This window comes from Chelonoidis abingdonii, chromosome 6 (genome assembly GCF_003597395.2).
Source record: "Chelonoidis abingdonii isolate Lonesome George chromosome 6, CheloAbing_2.0, whole genome shotgun sequence".
In the NCBI taxonomy this organism is placed as follows: Eukaryota; Metazoa; Chordata; order Testudines; family Testudinidae; genus Chelonoidis; species Chelonoidis abingdonii.
In genome coordinates this window covers 43,638,438-43,665,555 of record NC_133774.1, presented here as the reverse complement: position 1 = coordinate 43,665,555, position 27,118 = coordinate 43,638,438, and the positions used below count along the sequence as shown (strand labels likewise).

The 27,118-nt window shown below is 39.7% G+C and overlaps 1 protein-coding gene and 1 long non-coding RNA gene across 4 annotated transcripts in view; one reads left to right on the top strand and one right to left on the bottom strand.

Moving 5' to 3' along the window:
- Positions 1-27,118, top strand: part of LOC116825245 (uncharacterized) — a 295,317-nt gene that overhangs the window by 20,653 nt on the left and 247,546 nt on the right. The window lies entirely within an intron of this gene.
- The window catches only part of ERBIN (erbb2 interacting protein), a 247,127-nt gene continuing 221,423 nt past the window's right edge, over positions 1,415-27,118 (bottom strand). For 2 of the 3 annotated variants that reach the window (XM_075066986.1, XM_075066984.1), the window contains 6 exons: positions 19,322-19,465; positions 18,341-18,472; positions 15,193-15,402; positions 8,478-8,570; positions 6,702-6,776; positions 1,415-2,418 (listed from right to left, as the gene is read on the bottom strand). In XM_075066986.1, coding sequence (XP_074923087.1) covers positions 2,311-2,418; positions 6,702-6,776; positions 8,478-8,570; positions 15,193-15,402; positions 18,341-18,472; positions 19,322-19,465 — 762 coding nt within the window. In that variant the 3' untranslated portion in view covers positions 1,415-2,310. The remainder of the gene's footprint in view (positions 2,419-6,701; positions 6,777-8,477; positions 8,571-15,192; positions 15,403-18,340; positions 18,473-19,321; positions 19,466-27,118) is intronic. The other variant, XM_075066985.1, reaches the window with a different exon arrangement.

The window sequence follows — 27,118 nt, the reverse complement described above, 5'->3', positions numbered from 1 at the left end:
TTAAACCTTCTGTTAACGTTAAAGAAAAATGTTACAACATTTGCAACAGTAGAAACCCTAACTGAACTATTTAAACCTACTGTATAATATACACAAAATTAAAATAAGTTCAAGATCAGTAAAGAATCAGTTCTGGTTTTTGGACTTTTCCCTCCTCAAAGTTACAGTTTATGTATCAGGTCAAGTTAAATTAGGATTTATCTGTAAGTATTCCCTTTAAAAGGCAGAGTGTGGTTAAAAATAATACGATTAAAAGCAATGAAGATGTCATGTGATCATTTTGCATTGTCAATAAAAAAATATATTGAGAAATTAAAAAGTCTTAGAGGGAAAAAGGGAACGCGGAAGCCTGCCATTATATAGCTATATTTTTGTTCTTTTCTGTAAAGAGTAAAACACACAGAAAATAAGTGAATTTTATCAAAATACAGCACACTTCTGCTAATATTAAAAAATCAGTTCCTATGTAAATATTACAGAAAATCAACTAAAAATTATAATATACAAAGAGTTGTTAAAGGGTTTCAGTTAAAATTATTAGAACTATACACGTTACAAGAAGCAACAGATTAACAGTTTTGAAAGAAGTGCAATAACATTGGAGTTCACATATTTAAAAAGTACTGCCTGTTTATTTCAGCTAGCTATGTATAATTCCTTTATGTTCCAGCTCATTTTTCCAAAAACTGAAGTGGGCTGGTGTTTTTGCTAGCTTTATTAAAAAACATTTTATTACATATGGGTTGAAAAGGCAATTTCTACCAGTTTTAAATTATGAACTTATATTTATTAAAAATGAATTGCAACAAATGAATATTGCTCCAATGATGAGCTAATAATTAGCCCTGATTAAAAACAGTTATTGGTCTTCTATGGCACTTTTTCCTGGTCCATAACAACCATGTTTTAATTACCACAGCAGATTATGCAATCTCTACTGAATTACACAGGAAAAAAAAGAGAAAAAGTTAATGTTTCAAGCAAACAAAAGTATAATCAAATATTTTATACAGTAATAAGGAACGAAGGCAGCCTGTGGTAAATCACTATTACATTAATATAGTTAGAAACCCTTTAATGACTCTGAAGTGTCTAGTTCACATTTAATGTTTCCTGTAGGAACAGCCCTTTTAAGAAATATTGTTACAAACTGGTGGGTTCCAAGTACCCCGTCCTTTTGCTCTACAGTTCCCTACAGCAATTACCCATCACCGTTCAACAGTTTCACAAACTTGCTTTGGTTACCTAGCTCCATGCGTATTGTTTCCTTTTAGTTTAACAAGGCAATGCAAGGCCAAGCAAAAATCAAGATGACTTTCTTAATCCTTCTTTCCTAACCCCTTTACTGTGTGTGTGTTTTGTGGGTTTTACAGGCAACAGAATCTTAAAAACTGGCCATTTTTTTCTTTAATCTATAAATAAGTTTAAAATTGAGTACTTGTTACAAAGAAGATAGAAGTATCACCATTTGCACAAAATCGGGGATTTCCATGGCAGAGAAAAACCTCTGGGCACATCTCCACAGTACAGTTGAAAAAAATTGTGTATAAAAAAAACGAACAACTTGAATCACACATAGCAAATGGATAGTCGATGATGAGAACAAATCCTGAAAAGCTCACAATTATGTAAGTATAGTCTTCCTAAAAAGATTATGCTTTTATTGCGTTATTCTATTGGTAGACATACACTCGCAGACTAACCAAATGTTTCCTTCTTTCTTGATTCCAGAAACTGATAGCAAATAGTTCTTCACTAGGCCTTTAAATTAACCCAACCAGCACCAACTTCCATCTACCCATTCATCTATACAATGTGCACATAGCAAAGCCAACATTTCAAATCCCTTGTCCATATCTAGAGAAGTGGTTTCAGCATAACACATTAATACCCACTGAATAAAAATAAAGGCAATGAACAGCTACAGGACAGACAGCCCTGCCATCTGTCCACTGGCTACAACTGAGGCTTCTCACAGCCTTGCACAAAGTTTAGTAATGTGTATGAATTATCCAAAAATAAACCTACCATCTGCACAAAAACAATACAGGTCTGTTCTTGGAGGAGTGATCCTTGATTGCTATAATGCTTAAAAATGTAACCAGGGTTATTCACCATATGCATTTCAAAAATGGTTTCCTGTATGTTCTATACAGTGGTTCTTCCCCATAACCACAAGTTCAATATTTCATTACTGTACAATTTTTGATCATAATTTTTTCAAGTTCCTTTCATATATAAAAATAATCAAAATATTCAGTTTCCCACAAGTCCTTTGATGAATCTTGCTCGTTTTTTTCCCCACACTATTTATGAAGAAACCTCTCGCAGAATTATGAGTTCCACTGTGTTCTGAAAAGTCTTCAGCAAGGACACCGCTTGTCCATGATCAATATTGATGAAGCTGTACCCATTAGCCTAAGAAGGAAATTATATTTTATTATTAATGTCCCCAAGACATGTTATTTGTAACTTGAGTTTTAACTAACAACAAGTTGTTGTTAGTTTTAGCAATAAAACTCTACAGGTTTTCACATTATTACATTGTTCATGGCGTGGCAGAAACATTCTGTATTGTAAGATAGGGAAGTGAACTGACCAGCATGTTTAAGTGTTTGTGGAAGAATTTTCCTCCAAAGATTGGTGACAGGGACACATTTTCAGCTACCCAAAATGGAGGAACCAGAACTGAAAAAGCATATAAATCCCATTTCTCTTTGATTTTGTATGACTGCACCACTAGACAAAATTAATAAATGGAACACAGGTGCCCTCTCTCACAAGAAAAAATGAATATAGTACAGTAACTCCTCACTTAACGTCATCCTGGTTAACGTCTCATTGTTACATTGCTGATCTATTTGAGAACATACTCATTTAAAGTTGTGCAATGTTTGCCTATAATGTTGTTTGGCCATAGGAGCTTGGATCCGAAGTTGGCCAGCAGCCCCCTTATCAGTGCCCCTCCATCCGACCCCAGCACCTCCTGCCTGCCAGCGGCCCTGCAGATCAGCAGGTCCCACCGCCCTCCCCACCCAGCCTCCTGAACACCCCAAAACATCTGATTGCTGCAGGCAGGCAGCCTGTGGAGGGAAGTGAGGATGTGCACCGCATCCTTGCTCCCTCCCCCACCCGAGCCTCCTGAACACTGCAAAATAGCTGTATTGTGGCCTTCAGGAGGCTGGGGGGAGGAGCGAGGACACGCGTGTTCGGGGAGAGGGGGTGGGAAGAGGTGGGGCAGAGGTGGGATCTTGGGGGAAAGGGTGGAGTGGGGGGCAGGCCTGGGGTTGAGCACCCCACAGCACTTTGGAAAAAACAGCAAGAGGCGTAACCGGACGATCCACCCTCTTTCACCCTCTGACTCCATCACTCAATCAAGCTTCACAATCATCATTGCTGTGTAGGGTATTAAATTGTTTGTTTAAAACGTATACTGTATATGTATATAATGTCTTTGTCTCGCCAAAAAAATCCGTGGAACCTAACCATTTTTACATTAATTCTTATGGGGAAACTGGATTTGGAAGAAAATCATTAAGCAAGGAGTTACTGTATATATTGTGCACTGAGTATAATGACTATTGTGCACCACAGTTTTGGAATCTATGGTGGATTAAGTCTATTAAAGGCTGACATTTATTTTTAAAAAGAGGAGAGGGAGGATTTTACACCCAGTGTGCTACTCTGATGCTCAAGATACTAATTTTTCAACAGGAGTGAGCTCATATAAATTTTTCAGGGAGCCAAATTAGGTCCTATCTCTACCCTCAGAGCTCCGAGTTTTCTGCAGTACTTCAGGAGCTGCCCACTTCTTAGGGATTTGTCCTTCATTTACAGCAACTATATTTTTTTTCTGGGGGCATCCACCTCTATTATTCCATGGGCTCTGCCCTTTCAAGAAATCCAGTAGCGGACTCCTTGTTCAAATCTAGAGGGACTCTTGGTCCTCATCAGTATAGGAGCAGCAGTGTTCACTAAACAAGAGATAACCTCTTAGTGGTGATATCAGAATCATGTAAGCAAGCAACTCTGTAAGGATCTACCCAGCCATCTGCAAATTTATTACCTGCACCTCCATTTTCTTCTACCATATCATTCATGATTAATACAGTAAAAGCTGTGTTATCCGGTACGTTACCAACCAGAAAGCTCTAGAAACTAGTATTTCTGATACCCATTAAAAGTCCCGTTGGCGTGGAGCTGTCAGGCTCCCTACCTGACTCCGCATGGCTCCCTAGAAGTGGCAACATATTCCTGCTGCTCCTAGGTGGAGGAACAGTCATGGGGGCTCAGTGCGCTGCCCCTGCCCCATGTGCTAGCTCTGCAGCTCCCATTGGCCAGGAATCGTAGCCAATAGGAGCTGCAGGGCTCGTGCCTGTGGGAAGAGGCAGTGTGCAGAGCTGCCTGGATGCGCCTCAGCCTAGGAGCAGCAGGGACACGTTGCTGCTTGCGGGGCACCACCCACGGTGAGCGCCACCCAGATCTGGCACCCAAAAACCCCTCCTGCACCCCAACCTCAAGCTCCCAGCCCCCTCCTGCACTCAATGTAGTGAATTGTTTAATAAAAAAGAGACTTCATCATGATGTAGCCAAAAGAAGAACACCATAAAGACAAGTAGTATTCAGACACGTCTTCCTGGACAGCTTCAGAAAGCATTGCTGCTATGTTACTGGCATAACAAAGCCATTCAAGTGGAGATTTAAAACCAATTTTTGACTGCTACTCTGTCACTCATACCTAGAATTTAGCTTAATCTTTGATAAAAGTTAACAGTCCAAACAGATCTGTAGGTCTGAGCTGAACAAGGCTCGCTACTTTTTACTACCAAAGCCAAATAAGGAGAATTGTGCAGCATTCAAAATGGGTGGAACTGAGGTAGAGTAGGAGAGTGACAAGAGTTAGAAAATTAAACGAGAGTTACGTAAATAAGATGTGTGGCAGCTATATTGTGTTTAAAATGTTACTCCAAATCCTGCCCCTGCAATAAGTCCTTAGGTGAGTGTGGTCTGCAGCAAGACTTCCATTTTGAAGAGCAAAAGCTGGGTAACTACTCATAAGCCAAGAACTGCACAGTAGTGGTTCTCAACTCTTCAAGACTACTGTACCCCTTTCAAGAGTCTGGTCTGTCTTGTGCACCCCCAAGTTTCCTCTCACTTAAAAACTAACAATCAAATATAAAAGTGTAACAGCACAGTTACTGAAAAATTGCTTACTTTCTCATTTTTACCATATAATTATAAAATAAATTGGAATATAAATATTGTACTTTCATTTCAGCGTATACAAAGCAGTATAAACAAATAATTGTCTATGAAATTTTAGTTTGTTCTGACTTCTCTAGTGCTTTTTATGTAGCCTGTTGTAAAACTAGGCAAATATCTAAATGAGTTGATGTACCCCCTGGAAGAGCTCTGTACACACTCTCCTGGTTGAGAACCACGGCTGTACAGGACCAATTTCAGATCTTAACCTTCCTACTGATATCCAAAGCACATACAGCCACCAGTCAGGCCTAAATTTTACATTATGACGTACATTTAATTTATGTTTTCCTGAGACAGCAATAACCTTCTGAGACCATTCTTTGTATCCAGACCAGGGCTAAAGACATCTAAACACAGAGATGCTTTTGTGCTTTAGAAACACAGAGGTTGTAAAGTGTACAAAGGTGCGATTAGCAGATTTGTGTACAACTGCGGATCCTTTCTTTAGCAGCTTCAGAGAAGCTTCTCTAAGCCACACAAATACAAAAGTTGTGTAACTGGCACTGTGGCCACATAGGACAGGTTTTCCATTCTGCCACTGCCAGATCCTGCTTTACAATTTACATGAGAAAAATAGAATTATCACGAATAGCAAAACCTGTCATAGAGCAAAATATGGCCTAGTAGTTCTGAAAAATGAAAGTACCTGTAATTACTGCCTCAGCACATTCACCTGACATTTTCTCTTTGCTCTTTTTCAGAGAATGAATTCCTTCATAAAAACCAACCCACATATAGCCAGTCCAGCAACAAGGGGAAAATTTAACTACTGAAATATCATACAAATATCAGGAATAATAATCCATTCCAACAGAAGGCTACCTACCGCATATATTCGATTTTACAAAATACATAACAGTAATTCACACATCTCCCACGTGTTAATCAACAGTTATGTAAGTTTGCAAACACATACACACCCACCTAAAACCCAACTGTAAAAATAACAACTATAAAGATTTCTGCACTTATAATGGAAGAGTACTTGCACCCTTTAAGATCCAAAGCCAGTCATATTTCCCAGCACTGATGGGAGGAACTAATTTGCATAGAACTATTTAAGCCTCACTCAGATATAGGCAATCATTTAGTTGGAGCAGCTCAATCTCAAGTCCAAGTCTGTATTCTGTATATCTTATGTTAGGTAACTTATGTTGTCTATTAAAATGCTTTTACTTTTGTAAGTTGTTTGTTTTTAGGCTGCACTGTAATTGAGATACTAATATATCTGAAAAATACTCAAACGTAACGGAGTATAGCTGGTTGTCTAAGACTTCTTTTGGAAGAGATATTGATAAAACTATGTAAACAATGTAAGTACTAAATTTGAATGCAGTCTGCCACTACTAGCCATAAAAACGAAAGGCACTGACTGACCGAACAAACATACAGACAAGGACTATGCACATTAAACAGAATGATTACAATTACAGTACCTGAATTATTTTATCTCCAGGCTGCAACAATTTAGATGCTGGTCCTTCAGGCTGCACTCTGGTTACAAATATACCCTGTAAAAACAAATAGGGCGGAAAAAAAGAATTCTGACTGATCTTATTTAATAGATATTGGAGCAACTTGAAGCCATTGTAACTAAAGATATTCTTTGATTTTTCCACACTAAACAGAAGAGAATGTGATATACTGAAAAATAATTGATTCATTGACTTTTATGATTAAAATCTTTTCAGAGATTAAAGACAGAAGAATTGCATTAATTTGAACACTGAAGGGAAAATATTTCTCCATCTGAATTTTAAATTAACCCCTTTGTTTAAATTGCCAGATGTATATCTCGTGTCAAAATGTAGTACTGACACACAATGTAACAGCTCTAAGCTAAATCCTTTTCCCTTTAAGAGACATTGTAATTTTAAACTCCATAATTCATTGTTATCTTGTTTATAATGCTTGACGTTTCTAACATCCTACCATTCACCCAACCTAGATTGTCCCCAACACCAACTTTCATGTGCTGTAATTTGGCCAAACTACTTTCATCCCTTTCTATTTCAATTTTCATAGCCTCCCTCCTGCACAAAACTCCAACTTTATTACAAGTCTCAACTTCCACTCTTCAGTTCCCTCACTTTTGGAAACCAGTCTCCCTCCCCCACAACCCTACAGTAAAGACACTCAGCTTTAGCTTCACAAAACAACAAACTCACTCCAAGCCCCACAGAACTTACTGTGTAAGAAGCAATGACAGGCAAATAAATTATTTCTTGTGGCATTATGAGACTAATTTGTGAGGAAAATATGGGAGGAGCTGGAGCACCTTGTGTGTGACTGGACAGGAGTTAGCTAACGGGCAAGGACTGTGGAGATGAGATGGCAGGGGTAGAGCTAGGTAGTGAGCAAATGGGCATGGGTTGGAGAGAAAATATAATGGAATCAATAACGGAAGGGAAGGGAAGGAAATGAAAGGAAAAGAACACCCTACAAGAATCAGACAATGCATTTCAAACACTATCTCAAATCACTTGCTCCTATGTTTGCTTCCCTTCCCCAATCCCTTGCTTTTTTTTTTGTATACTTAGATTCTAAGCTCTTTGAGGTAGGGAATTCTCTAATATGCCCGTGAAGTGCTTAGCACACTTTTATTGTTTATTTTATAGCACCTAAAAGAAATAAACAATAGCACATTTGGATATTTTATAAATAATAATAATACTAATGATAATATTGTTACTGGTAGTGGAAAAAAAATAAAAAAAAGGGTCATGGAGAGGTTAATTCCATCTGCTGCTTTCCATCTGTTGTATGGATGGGAAGTGACACAACACTTAGAGGGGAAAAAATTCTGGAGATAATCTCTTTGTTCCAGACAACACTATTTGGAAAGGCAGTGTGGTGTAGTGAATTGGAAAAGACTGAGAGCTTGAGTTCTAATGTTACCCATCACTGACTCCATACCTGTAGACAAATCACTTAACCTTTCATCTTCAGTTTTTGTCATTTATTAAATCTCTTACTGTTTTGAAGATGAGAAGTACTGTATAAATGCTGACTATTGTTTTGCTCTAAATACACTTGGTTCCAATTAAAAACCTCACATGTACGTATGAGATACTGTGTAGTCCACCAAAGAGATAATATGTGCCAGGTTATTTATTGTAATTTGAAGTGAAGCATGTCAAACAAACCTATTTTAAGAGTTGTTATAAAGACAAAAGATGTTTTAAACAGGTACATATATATGAAATACTCACATCATCATCAGGTCGGAATGGGTTTCCTCTACCGCCAACTCCTCCTGATATACTAAATCCTAGCTCTGGATCTTTTTCAATTCTCACTCGAATCTAACAAAGTAAAAGAAACTGCCCTGAAAGCTCAGATTCACAGAAATGGACATAGTATAAAATGCTGAATCACTCGTATCATATTGTCTAATTACTGCAGCTGGAATTACGACCAAACAATAAAAGACTTACATTTGCAAACCATTGAACTCAATCTCAGTGTTCTTCCTCTTACCATTTTTAATATTAATACAAGGAAGTTTTGAATATGGTAACAGACATACCCAAAATATCCGCAATAAAAAAACAATAGTAAACTTTACTTTTGGAATGCTGATTAATATTCATACAGATGTTTTTATTTAGAATCATAGATTATTAGGGTTGGAAGGGACCTCAGGAGATCATCTAGTCCAACCCCCTGCTCAAAGCAGGACTAACCCCCAAATGGCCCCGCAAGGATTGAACTCACAACCCTGGGTTTAGCAGGCCAATGCTCAAACCACTGAGCTATCCCTCCCCCCACTAAACAGCCTTCAAATTAATGAAGAGCCTACTTTGCAGTTCAAAAGAAATAATCATATCTCAAATATAATTTCTGGTAACAGTATGTTAAAACATAATACAGAGCTATAACAGTCAAGTTTTATGCTGTATTAGTTTAGTTAGATAATAGCACATCTCCTAAGGCTGTAAATCCAGAAATGTGGAAATATAACCCAAATGATTTAAATACAGTAACACTGGTCTACAATTTTTAAGAAGTCATCTGCTTCAGAGATAAAATGTGGTATTTATTATGTATTTTGATGTGCTGAATTCAAATATGACAACTAAAACAACTGATTGGCTACTGTTTCTAAGATATTTAAGTTTTTACATTTTATGTCTATGTATATTGTGTAGATAGTAGAGTTTTAATCATAAATTGTAAACCTAGGTCTTTTCATGTGTTTATGGTTGCTTTACATGATAATATTTCACCTGTCCTGTTTATCTAACACTTTAAAAATCAGCAAAAGGGTTATATAAATAAAATTTATTATGAAACAAAAGGCAAAAAACTATTATGTACATAGTTTAGTCCTATTCAGTGTCTACTCGGCGCTTCTTGGCTTGTCTCTTGTATTCATTAAATGGAGCATCTCTTGTCACTGTCCAGCAATAGTCTGCAAGCATTGATGGGCTCCATTTGCCCTGATAGCGTTTCTCCATTGTTGCAATGTCCTGGTGAAATCGCTCGCCGTGTTCGTCGCTCACTGCTCCGCAGTTCAGTGGAAAAAAATCTAGATGAGAGTGCAAAAAATGTATCTTTAGTGACATGTTGCAACCAAGGCTTTTGTATGCCTTGAGGAGGTTTTCCACCAACAACCTGTAGTTGTCTGCCTTGTTGTTTCCGAGAAAATTTATTGCCACTAACTGGAAGGCTTTCCATGCCGTCTTTTCCTTGCCACGCAGTGCATGGTCAAATGCATCATCTCGAAGAAGTTCACGAATCTGAGGACCAACAAAGACACCTTCCTTTATCTTAGCTTCACTTAACCTTGGAAATTTTCCATGGAGGTACTTGAAAGCTGCTTGTGTTTTGTCAATGGCCTTGACAAAGTTCTTCATCAGACCCAGCTTGATGTGTAAGGGTGGTAACAAAATCTTCCTTGATTCAACAAGTGGTGGATGCTGAACACTTTTCCTCCCAGGCTCCAATGACTGTCAGAGTGGCCAATCTTTCTTGATGTAGTGGGAATCTCTTGCACGACTATCCCATTCGCAGAGAAAACAGCAGTACTTTGTGTATCCAGTCTGCAGACCAAGCAAGAGAGCAACAACCTTCAAATCGCCACAAAGCTGCCACTGATGTTGGTCATAGTTTATGCACCTCAAAAGTTGTTTCATGTTGTCATAGATTTCCTTCATATGGACTGCATGACCAACTGGAATTGATGGCAACACATTGCCATTATGCAGCAAAACAGCTTTAAGACTCGTCTTCGATGAATCAATGAACAGTCTCCACTCATCTGGATCGTGAACGATGTTGAGGGCTGCCATCACACCATCGATGTTGTTGCAGGCTACAAGATCACCTTCCATGAAGAAGAATGGGACAAGATCCTTTTGACGGTCACGGAACATGGAAACCCTAACATCACCTGCCAGGAGATTCCACTGCTGTAGTCTGGAGCCCAACAGCTAGACTAGAGCCAATCAACAATTTTAAGCATCATTTTCGTTCTCAGTGACCCAGAATTAGTAAAGTTTGACTACATTTATTTCAGAAGCATTTTGGCTGTAGACCAGTGATAATCTGCACATCTGGCAAATAGGCATTATCTTATTTACATAAGCTTACTCCCCTCTTTTCCTGGCTCACGCCACCTGATCTCCCCCATTCTGGCTCTCCTTCAGTTTCCCACACCTAATCCTCTCTCTCTCTCTTGCTGGCTCCCCTCATTCCTATATAATCCTGTTTTTCCCAGGTCTCCACAATGTACACGAGGCATAGTATCTGTGGACAAAGCTTGGTCCCTAATCCACTATGGTCATAAAAATATGATTAGAAAAATAGCTGCCTATGTACCACCATTCTATCCAAAATACTGCCTTGTGCTCTTGCCATATCTTAATGGTGTGGGCAGGTTGGGCCTATGATTTAAGTAGGGGCTCTATGGGTCAAGTCTCAGAGGACTCCTAGGAATCTGAGTTAGTGTCCTAGAGCAGCCCTCTAAGACACTACCTACAGCAACATAATATACTCCTCCACACAACTATCTCCCAATATTGCTCTCCTTATAACGGCAGACGATAGGAGCAGGTGACTGGAAAGAGGCTCCAGAAATCAGGAGTTTTCCAGCCTATCAGGGAAACTTAGGTCTAAACTATGGTATAGCACAGGCATAGGCAACCTATGGCACGTATGCCAAAAGCAGCACGCGAGCTGATTTTCAGTGGTGCTCACACTGCCCAGGTGATGGCCACTGATCCAGCGGGCTCTGCATTTTAATTTAATTTTAAACGTTTAATTTTAAACGAAGCTTCTTAAACATTTTTAAAACCTTATTTACTTTACATACAACAATAGTTTAGTTATATATTGTAGACTTATAGAAAGAGACCTTCTAAAAACATTAAAATAGATTACTGGTACATGAAACCTTAAATTAGAGTGAATAAATAAAGACTTGGCACACCATGTCTGAAAAGTTGCCGACTCCTGGTCTAGCCACTGATTTTCCTAGGGTACAGCTAGAGTAAGGAGCTGCCTACTGAGGTACAATAACGCCTACAGTTTCAACTAGTTTCTCTTCTATTATATACTGCAATGATCAGGACAGACAACACTTCCCCTAATATGTGGTGCTGTATCTTTATTTTTGTGTTAAATTGTTTTGTTTTGATGTTATGTTGTGATCTTTGTTCAAGGGGGGAGGATGGAGGGACTAGGAGGGACTGTGTGTGCTGGAGTTATTACTTGCAGGATTCCAATAAATCCTTTGATTTCTATAAAAGTGAGAACTACAACTACTGGCAGTCCTGCAATTTTTTTTCTGGATGCTTTTTCCAGTTGCATAGCCAAACCTCTTCATCAGGGACAGGCACACAATTTTTTTTCTGGCATCTTGTGCCTGTCATGTTTGCTTCCAACTGATCCGTTCCTCCATCTTTTCGAATGCTGCCTTCAGGTCACTAATAAAAGACTCTGCTACCTGTGTAGGTGCAGAGGACCTTGCAGGTTCTTGCTGCCTGAACATCACTTCACAAGGAAGCAAGTGTATACAGAGTTCAAAAATAATCTCATAGGGAGAGTAAAGCATAGCTGGCTGATGTTATACGCAAAGATGATAACGGGGGGCATTCTGCACAAAAAATAAAAAATTCTGTGCCAAAAAAATAAAAATTCTTCATAATTTTGTCAAACACACACCAGTTTCATTATTTTGGTAATTCAGTTAAAAATACCTGTCAGCAAGTATGTCTATAACAATACAGACAACAAAAAAGACTCAGGAAAGGTTTTTTTGACAAACAGATTTCTTACTAGGCATATTAATAACTTTGTGTTATAATTCAGAACCATATTTCCTACACTGCTCAGAAGCAGTGCCAAGGCTTGGGGGAGTCAGGGATAACAGAGGAGCTGAGGGAGAGGGACATAATTGCTGGGACTTAAGTCTGGAACTGAACCTGGAGGAGTTGTTGGGTATCAGTAGCACAAGTATGCATCAGGTTGGTCTTTTGGGGGGTGGGAGGGATGGGGGAGGGGAGGAATTGGTCAACAAACCCTGGCTGACCCTAGCATCTCCCATTTGGTCAGGCACATCTGTCCCTGTCCCCATGTGTTCCTGCACTCGTTCTTCCCCATCCTCACACGGCCCTACACCCTCACTCAATGTCACCCCAGTAGCTCCTGTGCCCCCACCCCAGCCTGTCCCCCACTAGTAGTCCTTCTGTACTCCAGTCTCTGTTACCCCCCTAGCTGCCCCACATGCTCCGCTCTGTCCATCCCCCTCATATCCTGTGCCTCCTCACCTGGCCCTGCAGGCAGGGCACTGTGAGAAAGGCAGCCTTTGCCCCCCTCCCTCTCTGCAGCCAGCTGCTCTGGCCTATGAGCCAGCTGCCCTTTTTTCTGGCACCACATCAGCCCCTGGTGGGCAAAACATGTAACTGCAGCATGACCCCTTCACATCCCTGTCAGAATAAATTATTGTGTTTGTGTGTGTGTAAATCTACAGAGGACATTAATTCTGTGCTTGCACAGAATCTCCCCAGGAGTAAAAAGGTGTCTTGTATCTTAGTCTTGTTCTTCACTGACTATGAGTCTAACCATGGAACCAAGGTTGCGGTTTATTTGCTCCAATCTCCTGTTACTCATAGGGTAGGCAATACTGGTTCTCACCTTGGTTATCTGGAGTTGTTGGCAAAAAACTTACATAACAACTGTGACTCAAATTATTTTCCAGATCACTGAAGATGAAGCTTGGTGGGCCAAACTGCAACACTATTCATTTCATCCATTCATTGATTAACTGTATCAATCCTTTTATCCTTCAGTAGTTGTGCCATCACATACTTTGAGATAGAGTCATACACTAGCAGCAAATATCTGCTTGCAGCTGGTGTTTCTGATAATAGGCCTTTCAAGTAAATCTGAATGAACTCCCAGGGCTTATTAGAATGAGGCCTTTCCCCTAAAGGAGTTTTGCGTCCCCTTTCTGGTGCTTTCTTTTCTTGACAGGTAAGACAGGAAAGTACTCACTTTTTAACTTCTGCAGCCATGTCCAGCCAAAAAATCTGTCATATACCTTGCTCAGTGTCTTTTCATATCTCAGGTGTCTGCTGCTTTACCATCAGGAAGACACTCCAGTACTGTTCTCTGTAAGCTTGCTGGCCATACAATCCTTATACCAGCAAGTTGGTAGCCAGATCAATAGATAATAATTCTTGAACTGTGTTTAACCACCCCTGTCTGGGTATCCTTTGATATATATGTTGGTGCACCAAAAGTAATTCAGGGGCCTTAGACTGTTCTTGCCAGATGTCCTCACCAGAATCTACTCTCACTGCCCTCACCTAGCTGAGTACATCCATAACCATATTTTGCTTTCAAAGGTTTATGGTAAACCATGACTATATATTTGGACAGTTTGTTATTCCAGCTCCACAAGTGTCCTTCTGGGTTGTGCTTTGTAAGGAACCACTCCACAGCACTATGGTCAGTATATACCATGAATTCCATACTTGGTAAATATGGACAATCGGCCTTGAAGGCCTCCAGAATAGCCAGACACTTCAGTTCTGTGCCAAAACACTTGGTTTTCTTCTCATTTAATTTGCACTGTCCAAAAGCCACATCTCTGTGCTTACCGAGCTAATCAATTTATTCAAGTGCAAATCTGACAGCAATCTTTGAGGCATCACAGGTTCATGGGTGAGTATTACAATACAACTGCAGTTGTGATCACTCAAGAAAACTGAATTAACAACCCTTGTTTCAAAAGAAGGGGGCTGGTGGAAAGATGCTGCTCTCCATGATTGGTCCAGTCGCTGGCTCTGGAACTTATTTTCCTACCTTGGTCTGTCAGATTTTATTAGTTTTCTGGGCTTTCTGGGCTTGCTTTTTTCTACTACAGACTTTTTGCACTATTAAATGTATTGGTTATTTTACCATTTGGGTGAGTATTACTAGTCTAGATAGTCTTGAAATTGACCATAGTAATTAAAAACTCAGAATACCTATTTTTGTATATTTTAATTATTGTATAAGCATGAAGGGCCATGGATATTCAGTAGCTGAAGGGAGATGTAATTCAAGTTTCAGCAGAAATACTCTAACTAAACTCCTCACTAACTTCTGATAAAAGTTAGTAACAGGTTTATTTCTCTGTATAACATCTACCTCACAAGAAAGGGAACAAAACAGATTAAAATCAAACTGAAGGTATGATTTCAGGCAACCATTTTTCTTTTAAAAGTGGGATGATAGAACTCCAGCAAGCTACAGCTTTTTCTTGCTGGAGTTAAATTCTTAAACTGTTTCTGTCATCACCAATTTAGCAGTAATAGTAATAGCAAATAAAATAAAACCACCTTCCACTTATGGCTATCAAAAAGTGCAAATCATATATTCAAAAACTTATTAAAAACCTTACCTCTCGACTTTAATTAATATAATTTTTATTCTTACCTCTTGCTTTGCCATCTCATTGCCTTGTTTGGGAGAACATTGCGGTTGGGTATAGGGAGGTTGATGGGCAACTTTCAGCATCAGATAATCAATCAATTGCTCTCTAGAGGGATGTCTTGCCACAGATGCTTGGGAAGCTGGATGATGGACTTGACTATAGTTTGTCTGAGGCCTGTGAGGCTGGCACATCTGCCCATTTGTCAAAGGTATCTGAAAAAAACATGAATCATTTTAAAATTATAACATTTTATAACAACAATCGAATTTTTATTCAATTATTTCAACATTTCTTGACTGGTCATTGCATTTTTATGAGCATTACTAAACCTCAGTTTTAAACTACATGCCAATGGTTTACATTGTTAAATTATATAGTATTTTATTTTTTATTCATATAACTTGTCTATCAATTCTAGTTCTGAACTATTCATAGAAAAGTGTAATCTCAGTTGGGGGGAGGGATAGCTCAGTGGTTTGAGCATTGGCCTGCTACCCCCAGGGTTGTGAGCTCAATCCTTGAGGGGGTCACTTAGGGACTGGGGCAAAAATCAGTACTTGGTCCTGCTGGAGAAGGCAGGGGGCTGGACTCAATGATCTTTCAAGGTCCCTTCCAGTTCTAGGAGATAGGATATCTCCATTAAATTTAATTAATTTTAATATTACAAAGGTGTGAATGCTATGTCAAAATGTCTATTTGGTAAACTCTAATTATACTACTGTTGGGTGTGTTTTCTGCTACCACTTAATATGGAAAAACTCTTCCACTAAAGACCTTACAACTAAAGACCTTATAGAACCGTACTTTTTAAAACTATGGTGAGAATCTTTCTAGTATATATTGGTCTCTGGTTTGACTTTATCTGTTGATTTGATTTGATTTGGCAGACACTATAGCGTTAATGCCACAGGAATATATGTAAATATTTTATTAATTAACTAAAGTTGCTGCTCTGGACAACAAAACTTTTTACTGAAGGCCTCCTTGGCGATTAATTTGTACTGGAGCACAATGCCCATGGACAAGCACACCTCCTCGCCCCCCGAAAAAACACCTACTAAATTTACTCAGTACCCTAATATGCTAATATCTCCTGTCACTCATTCTGTAAAATCTCCCATTCCAAAACCACCATCATCTTCCATTTATAACACCACTGCTATGCTGAATTAATCTGTCAAGATATACCATACTAGTATGTCCAAATACTAAAAGTTTTACTCTCTCTAAATCATAAATAACTGAAATAAGTAGGAAAGAAAATTGCAGCTTCTATTCATGCTGTGTTAGTTGTCTTCTGTATCTCAGACCCTGTTCTGAATAAGTGAGGTTCTACCTTGTAAAGTGATTCTGAAAAATGGCAATGAGGGGTTTAATATGTATTGTTTCATTTATTTACATATCAGATTGGTCTGGTTTACAAGTAAAAAAAGATGTTTTTCCAACTGCCATTTACAAAAAATAAAACATAATTGAGAAAAAAGTTAGATTCTTTCCTTCTTCTGCAGTCATACCAATAATAAAAGCCAAAATCTGCCCAGGTACAATTGTGCAACCTCACTGCCTTCAATGGGTTTGCACAAATGTAGTTGACTGGAAGTTAATAAACTATTGATGCACATGAAAAGTATAGGTTCCAGCTCACTTTCTTTTAGCTGTATTGGCTCCTGAAGTCCTAACAAGAGTAGAAAGTTATTTTTGTCCATATTAAGTAGATGCAACTCTGAACACACAAGACTTGCTGGTGCCAATCTCAGTTGGGCCTGCAGAAATATCCCAATTGGTGCACACAGTGCTGCAGCTGGTGACTTGGTCTAAAAGTGAAAAACTCACACGATTCCACCCCAGGACAGGTTAAGGTAAGAGGCCTAACACCTGAAGGGTGCACTAATCAGACTCCTGGGAGGTACAGAATGAAGGTGCAGCTAGCCCTGTAACAGTGACTGTTACATAATCATTTTTCAAAGTAAAACCACATCTTAAGGCAGTAAACAGTTTCTCAGACTGTAACTAAAGAGATAACCTTATAATTACCATCTGGGAAACAAAGTATTCAGTTATTTTGTAATTTCTAACTACTTGATGTAATTTTTTTGTCTGTATAATTTAAGATAAGTAGAAGGTTTTACTCTTTTTTTTTTTTTAAAACAACTGTATGTTTTGTGAGGGATAGCTCTGTACATGGTCCTGCTAGTGAAGGCAGAGGGCTGCTGGATTCGATGACCCTTTAGGGTCCCTTCCAGTTCTATGAGATAGGTATTCTTAACCAAATTCCATACTACAGAAAATGAACATTTGTTTATTGATCAAATGCATTGGAAGTCACCACAGTTCTAGGATGAGATTTTCACCCCTGTTCTGGCCCCTTTAACTGCATAAAAGGGACAGAGTAGAATAAAGGAGCCATACAAGTCCCATATCTAGTTGGAGGAGGATTTGCCCCATAAAGCTGCCCACAAAGGACTCCTTCACAAGCTCTGGCTTAGGGAGTGGCACTGGAGGCAAGGCTGTACGGGCATGTCAGAGTCAGGGCCATACTGAGGTGATTCTGGGCAGTGCTATGACCCACAGGACAGCCCAGGAAGCTGTTATAACTTCGGCTCTCCAGGGCTCTTTAAGATGTGCTGGAAATGTCTCAAGCTCCCAGAGTTACCCAGAAAAAGAAAGGTGCAAAGGTGGCTTAAAGCTCCCTTAGTCCTTCATCCCCAGCCGCAAATTCTGTACTGTACACTCTCTGGTGTCTGCAGTTTACCATGATATGTAAATAAATGCTGACATGTTTTAAAAAAAAGTTTATTCTGCTTCTAAAATTGTTTGCCACATGCAGGATTCTGCATGCAACATACAGACCCTTTGTTATTGGGAAACCTTTTATTAAAAACCCTCCCCATTAACTTTTCCTGACCAGAAGAAAATAAAACAAAAAACAAATCACTCAGTTGTTCCAATGACATGATTTCTTATTTCAAGAATGATCTTTTAAGGCTATATGATTTATCATTTCACCATAAATAAGTGGGTGAAAATCAAATAATGTTTTAGAGTTAAAAACAAATTACCAATTCTAAGTGCTAACTACTCCACCATATTCCAAATATACATTTTTGCGAAGGATAACTTATCCAAATATGGTAACATATTACTCATTACCTGTGCAGTTACTTTCTTCATGCTGTCTGGAGGAACATCTTTGAGATTAAGTGTGCCAGATGAGTAGTTCTGCTGTCCTGAAACGAATACATCCTCTTGGCATGGCTCTCCTGCAGTGGATGTCTGGGGATGCTTTAAACAGGGTAGAAATAACTACGCAAATATTACTTCAAATTATCAAAATGACTCAATATTTCTTAAAATATTAGAATAAATTGCTCAATTTTTACATTTATTTTTGCCTGTAAGAATGCTAATCATATCATTTGAGTTTGCATGGACAACTTAATCCTATTAATCAAGTCAGAGATCCATAAAATTTAACCCCAACTTTAAAAAAAAAAAATTACAGCTGTTGACCACATAACACAGATGGTTCACAAAGAAAGGTGAACAAATGTCCATGGCTGCTACGCATGGACTTACAGGATTAATACAAGTTTCTTGTGGACCTGAATTCTTCTAGATTTAAACACCAGATCTTCATTCAGGTTGTTCAATGCTGACGCTACCTTCATCTTTCTTGCCAACCTACATATCAACTTAATTTGCTTGATTGCCTCTAGACATCTTTAAATAAGGGTTACTTTACCAAATATTGAAAATAAATGGATAAACCCCAACTCAGGTCTCTTTAGACCTGGATCAAATTCAGAAACAAAAGGATCATCAGCTATAGTTCTGGTTACAGAGGAGGGCAAAACAGAAAATAATCTTAGATCTTTACAGTCATCCGCACATGAAAGCCAATTAGAAAAACAATTTGTTTTATAAGTTGTAACGATAGAGCATATGAACTCAAGGCAATTTAAATGTTTGGGTTCAGTGCCCAGGAACTCATAACACAAATTTAAACTATTTTTATAATTTGACAGTGCTTTACATGTATAAAAGGCCAAAACTCTGATTATTGATTTAAAGACATATTTCAAGTTTCCTTTCCCCCTCTATATATTGCAATAGCCTACTGTAGGTACTCACACGAACAATGTGCACACCAGAACCTCTTCTGTCTGCAACACTCAAGGCAACACTACTCTGGCTGCCATGCAGATCCCTAGAGCTGCCATACTGAAAGTTGCTAATTGCAGCATAATTGGAATTAAAGGACCTAGACAGCATGCTCTGAATAAAGAGGGGACAGATTTAACATAGAGATTAGTGCAGCATGCATAAATCACAGGACATGTTATACACAGATTTATACAGACATATATTCCATATCATGCAAAAATAAATATCATGCAATTGAATTAGCTGTGGCATCTTGAAGTACAAAAAACCTCCATGACACTCTGTTTACATTTATTTACGATAAACCAACATGCAACCTAACATAGTACACATACAAAATTACATATATATAAGGCCATTCAGATGTATATGTGCTCAGGAAAACAATACAGATGTTTAACTCATCTAAATTGTCATACTTTAATTATTTCCAACATATATAGGTATGTTGGTGGAAAGGAAAAACTGACAGCCAAGATGCACTTGTGCTGAAATTGTTTCATTCTCAGCAGAGACATTATTTTGTCTCAGTTTTCAAGATTACTTGTCCAACAATGAAAATTTTTTCAGCTATAGAAATTTTGTTTTTTCTACCAACACAAAAGTAACAAAATAAATAACACGCACTCAGACAAATTTATTGAGCAGAGATTTACCTAGCAGGGAATGTAAGTTCAAGAATACTTGGAGGCTTTTTTTTTTTTTTTTTAAAAAAGCTACAGTACCTTGCAACACTGACCTCTGTAGTATTGGCAATGGTTTCAAAAAGAAAAGCAGCAAGAGCATTACCACCTTCCCCCATGAAGTTTTGTCAAGACAAAACAAATGAAAGAACAGGGACACCCAAAATAAGGGGAAAGTCCCAGAATTAACCAAGGTGACAAATAAACTACACCTATTTAAACACTGACATTGAATCTACTGCATGACAATATTTGTGTACAAAAAATTACATTCATAATGTTAAGGATATGCCACAAAACATCAAAAGCCAGGAAATGCAGTTTTGTTTGTTTCTATGAAATTCCTGTGTGATTGTTTTCTGTTAAAAAAGGTCTCATATGAAGTTCCAAACTTATAATTTATAATTTGATTAAGATACTATAACCACTGTTGGGTGAATACTTTTGTTTTTAAATGCACATACAATACTGATTTTTGGAATGCATACTAGTCACCAGAGACTACACTACTAGGAGCGTTCCTGCTACATTACACTTGTGGGATGCTCCATCCAATGCCACTGACCATTGGGAGCCTACTAAATCAGCAGTGCCTATTGGGACTACACAGTTCTTCTTACAGCACCAACCGTTTGGAACCCAGGACATGAGAGGCTCTACAGTTCCCAGTTGTCTCACTTTGTTTTGCTAAGCCTGTGAATACAATGCCAAGGGAAAGGGGAAGATGGGTGAGCAGTGTGAACCTGCTGAGGCAACATTAAGAAAACCACAGTTACCGTTCTTCAAATAACCCCTCTCATTTAAGATGGTCTCTACATATTCCCATTTGTGGGAATCTAGCAAAGCATTCCAAGCCCCAGGAAAGAGTCCTAATTATACAAGGATTGCAGTATTGCCCTTCCAAAATGGGCATGAGATCTAAATGACAAATTAAAAAAAACAGTCCTGTGTAAACATGTGGGCAAAAGTCCAGATGGCAGACTTGAAGACTTCTATCATGGAAATTTTACACATGCAGGGCACTGATGTCTGAGCTAATGAAGAAAGCATTAAGTCTTTGAGGTACCGAAACCATAGTTAAAACATACACATGCCAAAAAATGGTCTAATTGATGTCATTCTGCTCCCTCCACTTCTGACTAACAAATCATAGTAAATGCTAACAAAAGATGAAGAACACCTTAAACAGTTGAATTAAGCAAAAAAGGTATCTACACGTTTTTTTTGGTTGGAAAAGCAGAGGAAGAGGAGGTTTTTCAACTGGTTTTTATGGTCACCAGGAAGCTAAAGGAAATCTGCCAATGTAGCCATGTGCACCCTCTGAACAGAAACTATGATCCATTCCTGTGCTCATGGATCCACGGCAACATTTTGTTCTCTCTCTATAAGAGCATCAGGTCTCCTGATGGAGATACTCCACTCCCTCCACAACTCTGTTTCTTCTTCCCCTTAAACTATCTCCTCTACCGAACACAGTGTATTGTCTCACAATTCAGATAGTTTCAGTTAAATAGTTCAAATGGGAACTTTCAACAAGATAAATACAGAAACACCATCCTAACATTATGTAAAGTACAATTAAGTAATCCATATCATTAAAGACAATTTGGTGAAAAAGATTAAAGGCTTTTAAAACAGAATAAAGCTAACACACAAAACAAAGCAAAAACAAAAACAAACACACACACACACGCAGGGAATGGATGATCAAATGTTTTTTTGGCAGTTTATATATACATACTTATTTGTAACCACTAGAGAGCAGCTTTACATTATAAGGAAAAGAATGGATTCTATGGATACAATAACTGATTTTTCGCGATGTGCTGTTCACATGTTCCACTTCTAGCGCATGTGTAACACCAGAATCTTTTTGAGTAGCAGTGTCTGTTGTGGCCTGTGCGCCTTCCCAGCACTCCTTAGCCAATGGCATAAAGGATGGGGCAGCTGCATCTAATCTTCAGCTCCTTCAGTTATGCTAAATCTAAATTAGCAAGGATTTTCCAATAGTAGGAAAGGAGGGCAGGCCATGGAAAACATGTCTAACACATCTTGAAAAGCCAGCATTACTGTAGGGTAGTAACTTCTTTCTTCAAGTGACTGTCCACATGTTCCACTTTGGATTACTCAAGTGATAACTTGCATGGACACAGTAGGCACTACTGGAAAAATGACTGTTTTAACAGCTCTGTCAAAGCAGGCTTCAGACAGGGAGATCTCCACCAGGGAATAGTGCTAGGTGAAGGTGTGAACTGAACTCCAGGCAGCTGCTCAACAAATCTCTAAGACTGGGGCACCTTGCAGGAAAACTGCAGAGGCTGCCTGAGTTCTGGTGGAATAGGTCCAAACGAGCCACCCCGTAGCATGTCTTAATATGATCTGAGACCCATTTTGACAGTATTTGGCTGCAAAAAGATGTCTCACAGCATGGAGTCCTTGAGTGATCATTCATGGCTGAATACTGACGACTGAGTTGGTCTGCTAAGGTGTTTTGTAGACCAGGATGATGTAATGCTACTGATGTGACATGGAGACCTATACACCATTCTCAAAGATGGTTTGCCTCCTGGCACAATCGTGATGGGTGAACACATTCCTGTGGTTGATACAGTACGTTGCTGTGGTGTTGTCAATGAGCATCTGTACTGTGGCATCTCAAAGCAGTGGGAAGAAGGCTAGGCATGCCAGCCAAGTGGTTCTCAGTTCGAGGATCTTTATGTGAAGCCTGGCCTCTTGGGTGGAATGGAAGCCTTGGATCTGAAGGTGGCCCCGATGACCTCTTCATCCTATTGCAGATTCATCAGTCAGTAGTTATGCTGGGAAGAGATGAAGAGAAGGGCACCCTGCTGCACACATGTAGAGGGTCCTTCCACCAATTTATCAAGGAGAGGACTTGTGAACAGCATTTCTCAGTGGTATCTGCCTGGTTGATACACTGATCTCAAGAACCCTTGCATGGAACACAGGTGAAATCTGGCAAACTGCACTGCACAGATGCATGAAACCATGGGACCAATGAGTTTCAGATTATCAGGTGAGACTGATGCTATCTCACCTGAAAATTAGAATGATAAGAAATCTCTCCTGTGGGCAGGCAGACCTTCACTAGTGAGGAGTTCAACACTGCTTTTTATGAACTCTACAGTCCAAGGGCCAATGTGGCAAAAAGAGCCAGGACTGCTCAAATGGAGTTGTTCATTGTTCATGTACTGAGGTGATTGACTCAGATCAGTCAGTCATTGAGGTAGGCATAGATCTGAATTCCTTCTCTTCTCAGATGTGCAACCATGACCACCATGCATTTGATGAAGACCCTGTGCCACATGGAAGCCAAAGGGAAGCATTCTGTACTGGTAGTGAGACTTTTCCCCCAAGAAACTGGAGGGGGGGGGAAAGAAACTTGTGGGGCAGGAGTATTGCAATATGAAAGTGTATCTCTTGTAAGGTGAGTATTGTAAACCAGTCTTGAAAATCCAGTAGTGATTACAGATGCTAGGGTTACCATCCTGAACTTGTTGAATTGTTTGTGGGCCAGGATAGGGCACCATCCCCCTTTCTTCTTTGGGACCAGGAAATATAAAAAAAAGAATCAACCACCACCCTGCCTTGGAATTCCAAGGGGACTACACCTGGTACGAGGTGTAGGAGGGAGTCCATTTCCTTCCTGAGCATATCTTGTGAGAGGGTCCTGGCCAGAAGGAGGGGATGGGGAGGGAGGGACTAGAATGGGAGAGAGTATCCCTTCTCCATAATCCCCAGGATCCACTGATCCCGACAGTCCAATTCCATGTCTCCTGAAACAAACAATTCCTAAAGGTAGGAAAATTTGGCTCTACAAGACTCTTAATAACACCATCAAACCTACTATGATGAGTTTGACGGAAGGTGTGTAATGGAGGAGGAACAGGCTTTAATTAATAGCAGCTAAATACACCTAGAATGGCTATGGTTTAGTGTAGTTAAATTTTGGGATTACATCTTCTCATCTGGAACCTCTTCCTCTCCCTCCAAAGCTTGGAAGATCTCTGCTGACTGTAAATAATATGAGGATGGTTGCCTCTACATCTGACAGAGTTGAGACTTGTACAGTTTCTTTCTGGGAACCAGAGTGTACATGCCCAGGGAGCACAAAGTCGCTCTTGAATCCTTGTGTGTGAAGAACCCCATCAGTTGCAGATTCCTCAAAGGAGTGGTCCTCCAGGGTTATTTGAACTACCTTTTGTATTCCCAAGGACTACAACCAAGAGGCCTAGTGCATTACTATAGCAGTAGCAATACCTCAGGCCACCATATAAGAAGTGGCAAGAGAGACCTGTAATGAGAGCAGGGCCGGCTCTAGTTTTTTTGCTGCCCCAAGCAAAAAAAACCAACAAAAAAAAAAACCTCCGAGAGTGCAACTGCTGAAGCAAAAAAAACCAACCCAGAATGCCGCCCCAACCACCTGGAATGCCGCCCCTGGAATTCTGCCACCCCAAGCACGTGCTTGGTTTGCTGGTGCCTAAAGCCAGCCCTGAATGAGAGGTCATGCCACCAGCTGTCCTTCCTGCACTACAGATTTTTATCTGTCACAAATTAAGATATCAGAGGGGTAGCAGTGTTAGTCTGGATCTGTAAAAGCAGCAAAGAGTCCTGTGGCACCTTATAGACTAACAGACGTATGAAGCATGAGCTTTCGTGGGGTGAATACCCAACGAAACTCATGCTCCAATACGTCTGTTAGTCTATAAGATGCCATAGGACTCGTTGCTGCAGATTAAGATATGTGATCCCAAGTCAGGAAGTCATAGTTAGTGAGGAGCTCTTGGTAACTGGCAGTAAACTTTGTAGGTGATTGAAAAATATAACTTCTGACCAGAGAGGTCAGGTTTTTTTTCCTTTTTTTTAAAAGGGGACTTTTTCCTGCGAGGTACTTTAGGTGCACTCTGTTTCTTGGATCTCTCCTGGACAGAGAGCCTGGTGTCGGATAGTTATAGAAATATTCAAAACTTTTGATGGGGACCTGATAGAGCTTTCTTCTAGATGTAGGTGCTTTTCAGGCAGGCGTCTGCCAAGGTCTTCTGGCTGGTTCCAAATACAATCATTTAATGGCACTGCCAATTTAGCAGGGTCCAATGAGTGCAGGCTGTCAAGAATTTTGTGTGATTACTCTTGCAGTATGTTGACTGGTATTTCCAGGGTTTCCACCATTCTCCTGAGGAGTTACTGGAAAATCTATTAATTGTCAGATTGGATTGGAACAACTCAGGTCGGGCTCTATTCTGGCAAAGAGAAGAAGGAGCTCTTTTGGCTTCTGTTTCCTTTATGTCCTCCTGCTCACTCTCTGCATTAGGAGGCAGCTGACTGGGGTGGCTTTCTTGAGATCTCAAAAGAGAGGGTGACCTTGCTTTCATCTCCTGAAGGGCTGTTGGAACCCTGAGAGTAGAGTGCATCCCCCACAATGCCCAGAAGGACCACAAATGCACGGGGATTCTGGAAAGGGGGTACAGGCCAGGGTAAGTACCATGCAGGGCACTGCTCAAAGACATCTGCATAGTCTCTCTTGTGGGAGTGGTCTCCGATTGTCCTTTCAGGCAGGCTAGGGTCATATCATTCTGGGATGTGATGCAGGTAGAAACATATTGTTCTGGGGTGTGTTGTCTATCACCTAATCCTCTGAGGCCAAGGAGGAGAAGGAATACATCTCCTTCACAGGTGGAGCAGATCTCTCAGGTGCTCCAAAGGGGACCAGGCAGCTCTTGTGGTTGCGGTGGAAGGTTCGGAACCTGTGAACACAGTTTCTTAGTAGAAGACAGCAATAGAGACTCAGGCTGATCGGAAACTGCCAAGTCTCCCAGTACTGGTGAACCATGTAGCTACCATGAAGATGGGTTCCCGAGGTGAATACTCAGGGGAAAGGATGGCTGGTATTGTCAAATGTGGACTGGATGCAATCAGTGCTGAGATTTTCAGTAGCAAAGGCAGCATCTAGATCAGAACACTTTCTGATGCCAGGAGGTCTGAAGAGCCCTCCTGCAGTGCTGACTTCAGTGCTGAGTGCTTTGATCCAATCTCAGGCATATCAATGACTCTTAGGGAGTTTTCCCAGACTCGTCAGTGGTCGCTCAGTGGCGAGGCATCAGCAGAACCTGATCTGGACCTTGAATTGCTGCCTAGGCTGTATCTGCTCAGGACCAGAGAGACAATACCTTGCAAAGAGTGCTCCTTATGTCTTCTCTCTTCAGAGGACCTGGCTGAGGAAGTGAAGGAGGTTTTGGCCAACTCCATGATAGAGGAATGGGACTGCTTTATAACCTTGGCTACAGCGCATCCGGGTGCGTGTAAGACACAGATGTGGCTGCAATTCACAATACTACACACACAGAAATTCCAGTCTCGTGTGGATGGGATGCATGCACTCCAAACGTGGAATACATGTGGACAATCACTTGAAGAAGAGCCTTTCTTCCACTTACAAAAAAAGTAACAGTGTAATGAACAACCCAACAATTTTTATTGACTATTCAAGTCTCTATAAGAAGATCTATTTAAAAAAGTCTTAGCTATCATTTTTCCTCTAGTTGCATAGTTTCAGATTACTCAATTACGATAGGAACATATCCCTTTTGTGCTTTAAAATGGGTTACACATATTCATTGCTATGTTGAAGTTAGTCATTAATCTTATTTGCTAGACATCAGACTTTCATTTCATCCCTTATGCAAACTGCTGCTTGAAATGTTTTCCCCTTTACATTACTAGGCGAAAATGTCCAAGAGCCAGACAAAACAAGAATTAGCTTCTCTGGTTTTGATTTATAGGCAGCCTTTGATGATTTAAAATTTAAAAATATTATTCTTGTACAAGTTTAGAAACTATGGAATTTATAATTTTACAAAAATCATTCATGAAAACTTTTACTAAAAAATCCTAAATAGAAATAATGATAAGTATGTTATATAAACCACTGAAAGTCAGGTAATGCAAAGCAAATGTGAACAGTGATCTTAACCATACTACTGTGTAAAAGTACAGGCAGCAACATATGAATTAAAGATGGCGATATTTTTAAGTTTGTACTTCCTGATTTTTTTTGTTTTGTAAC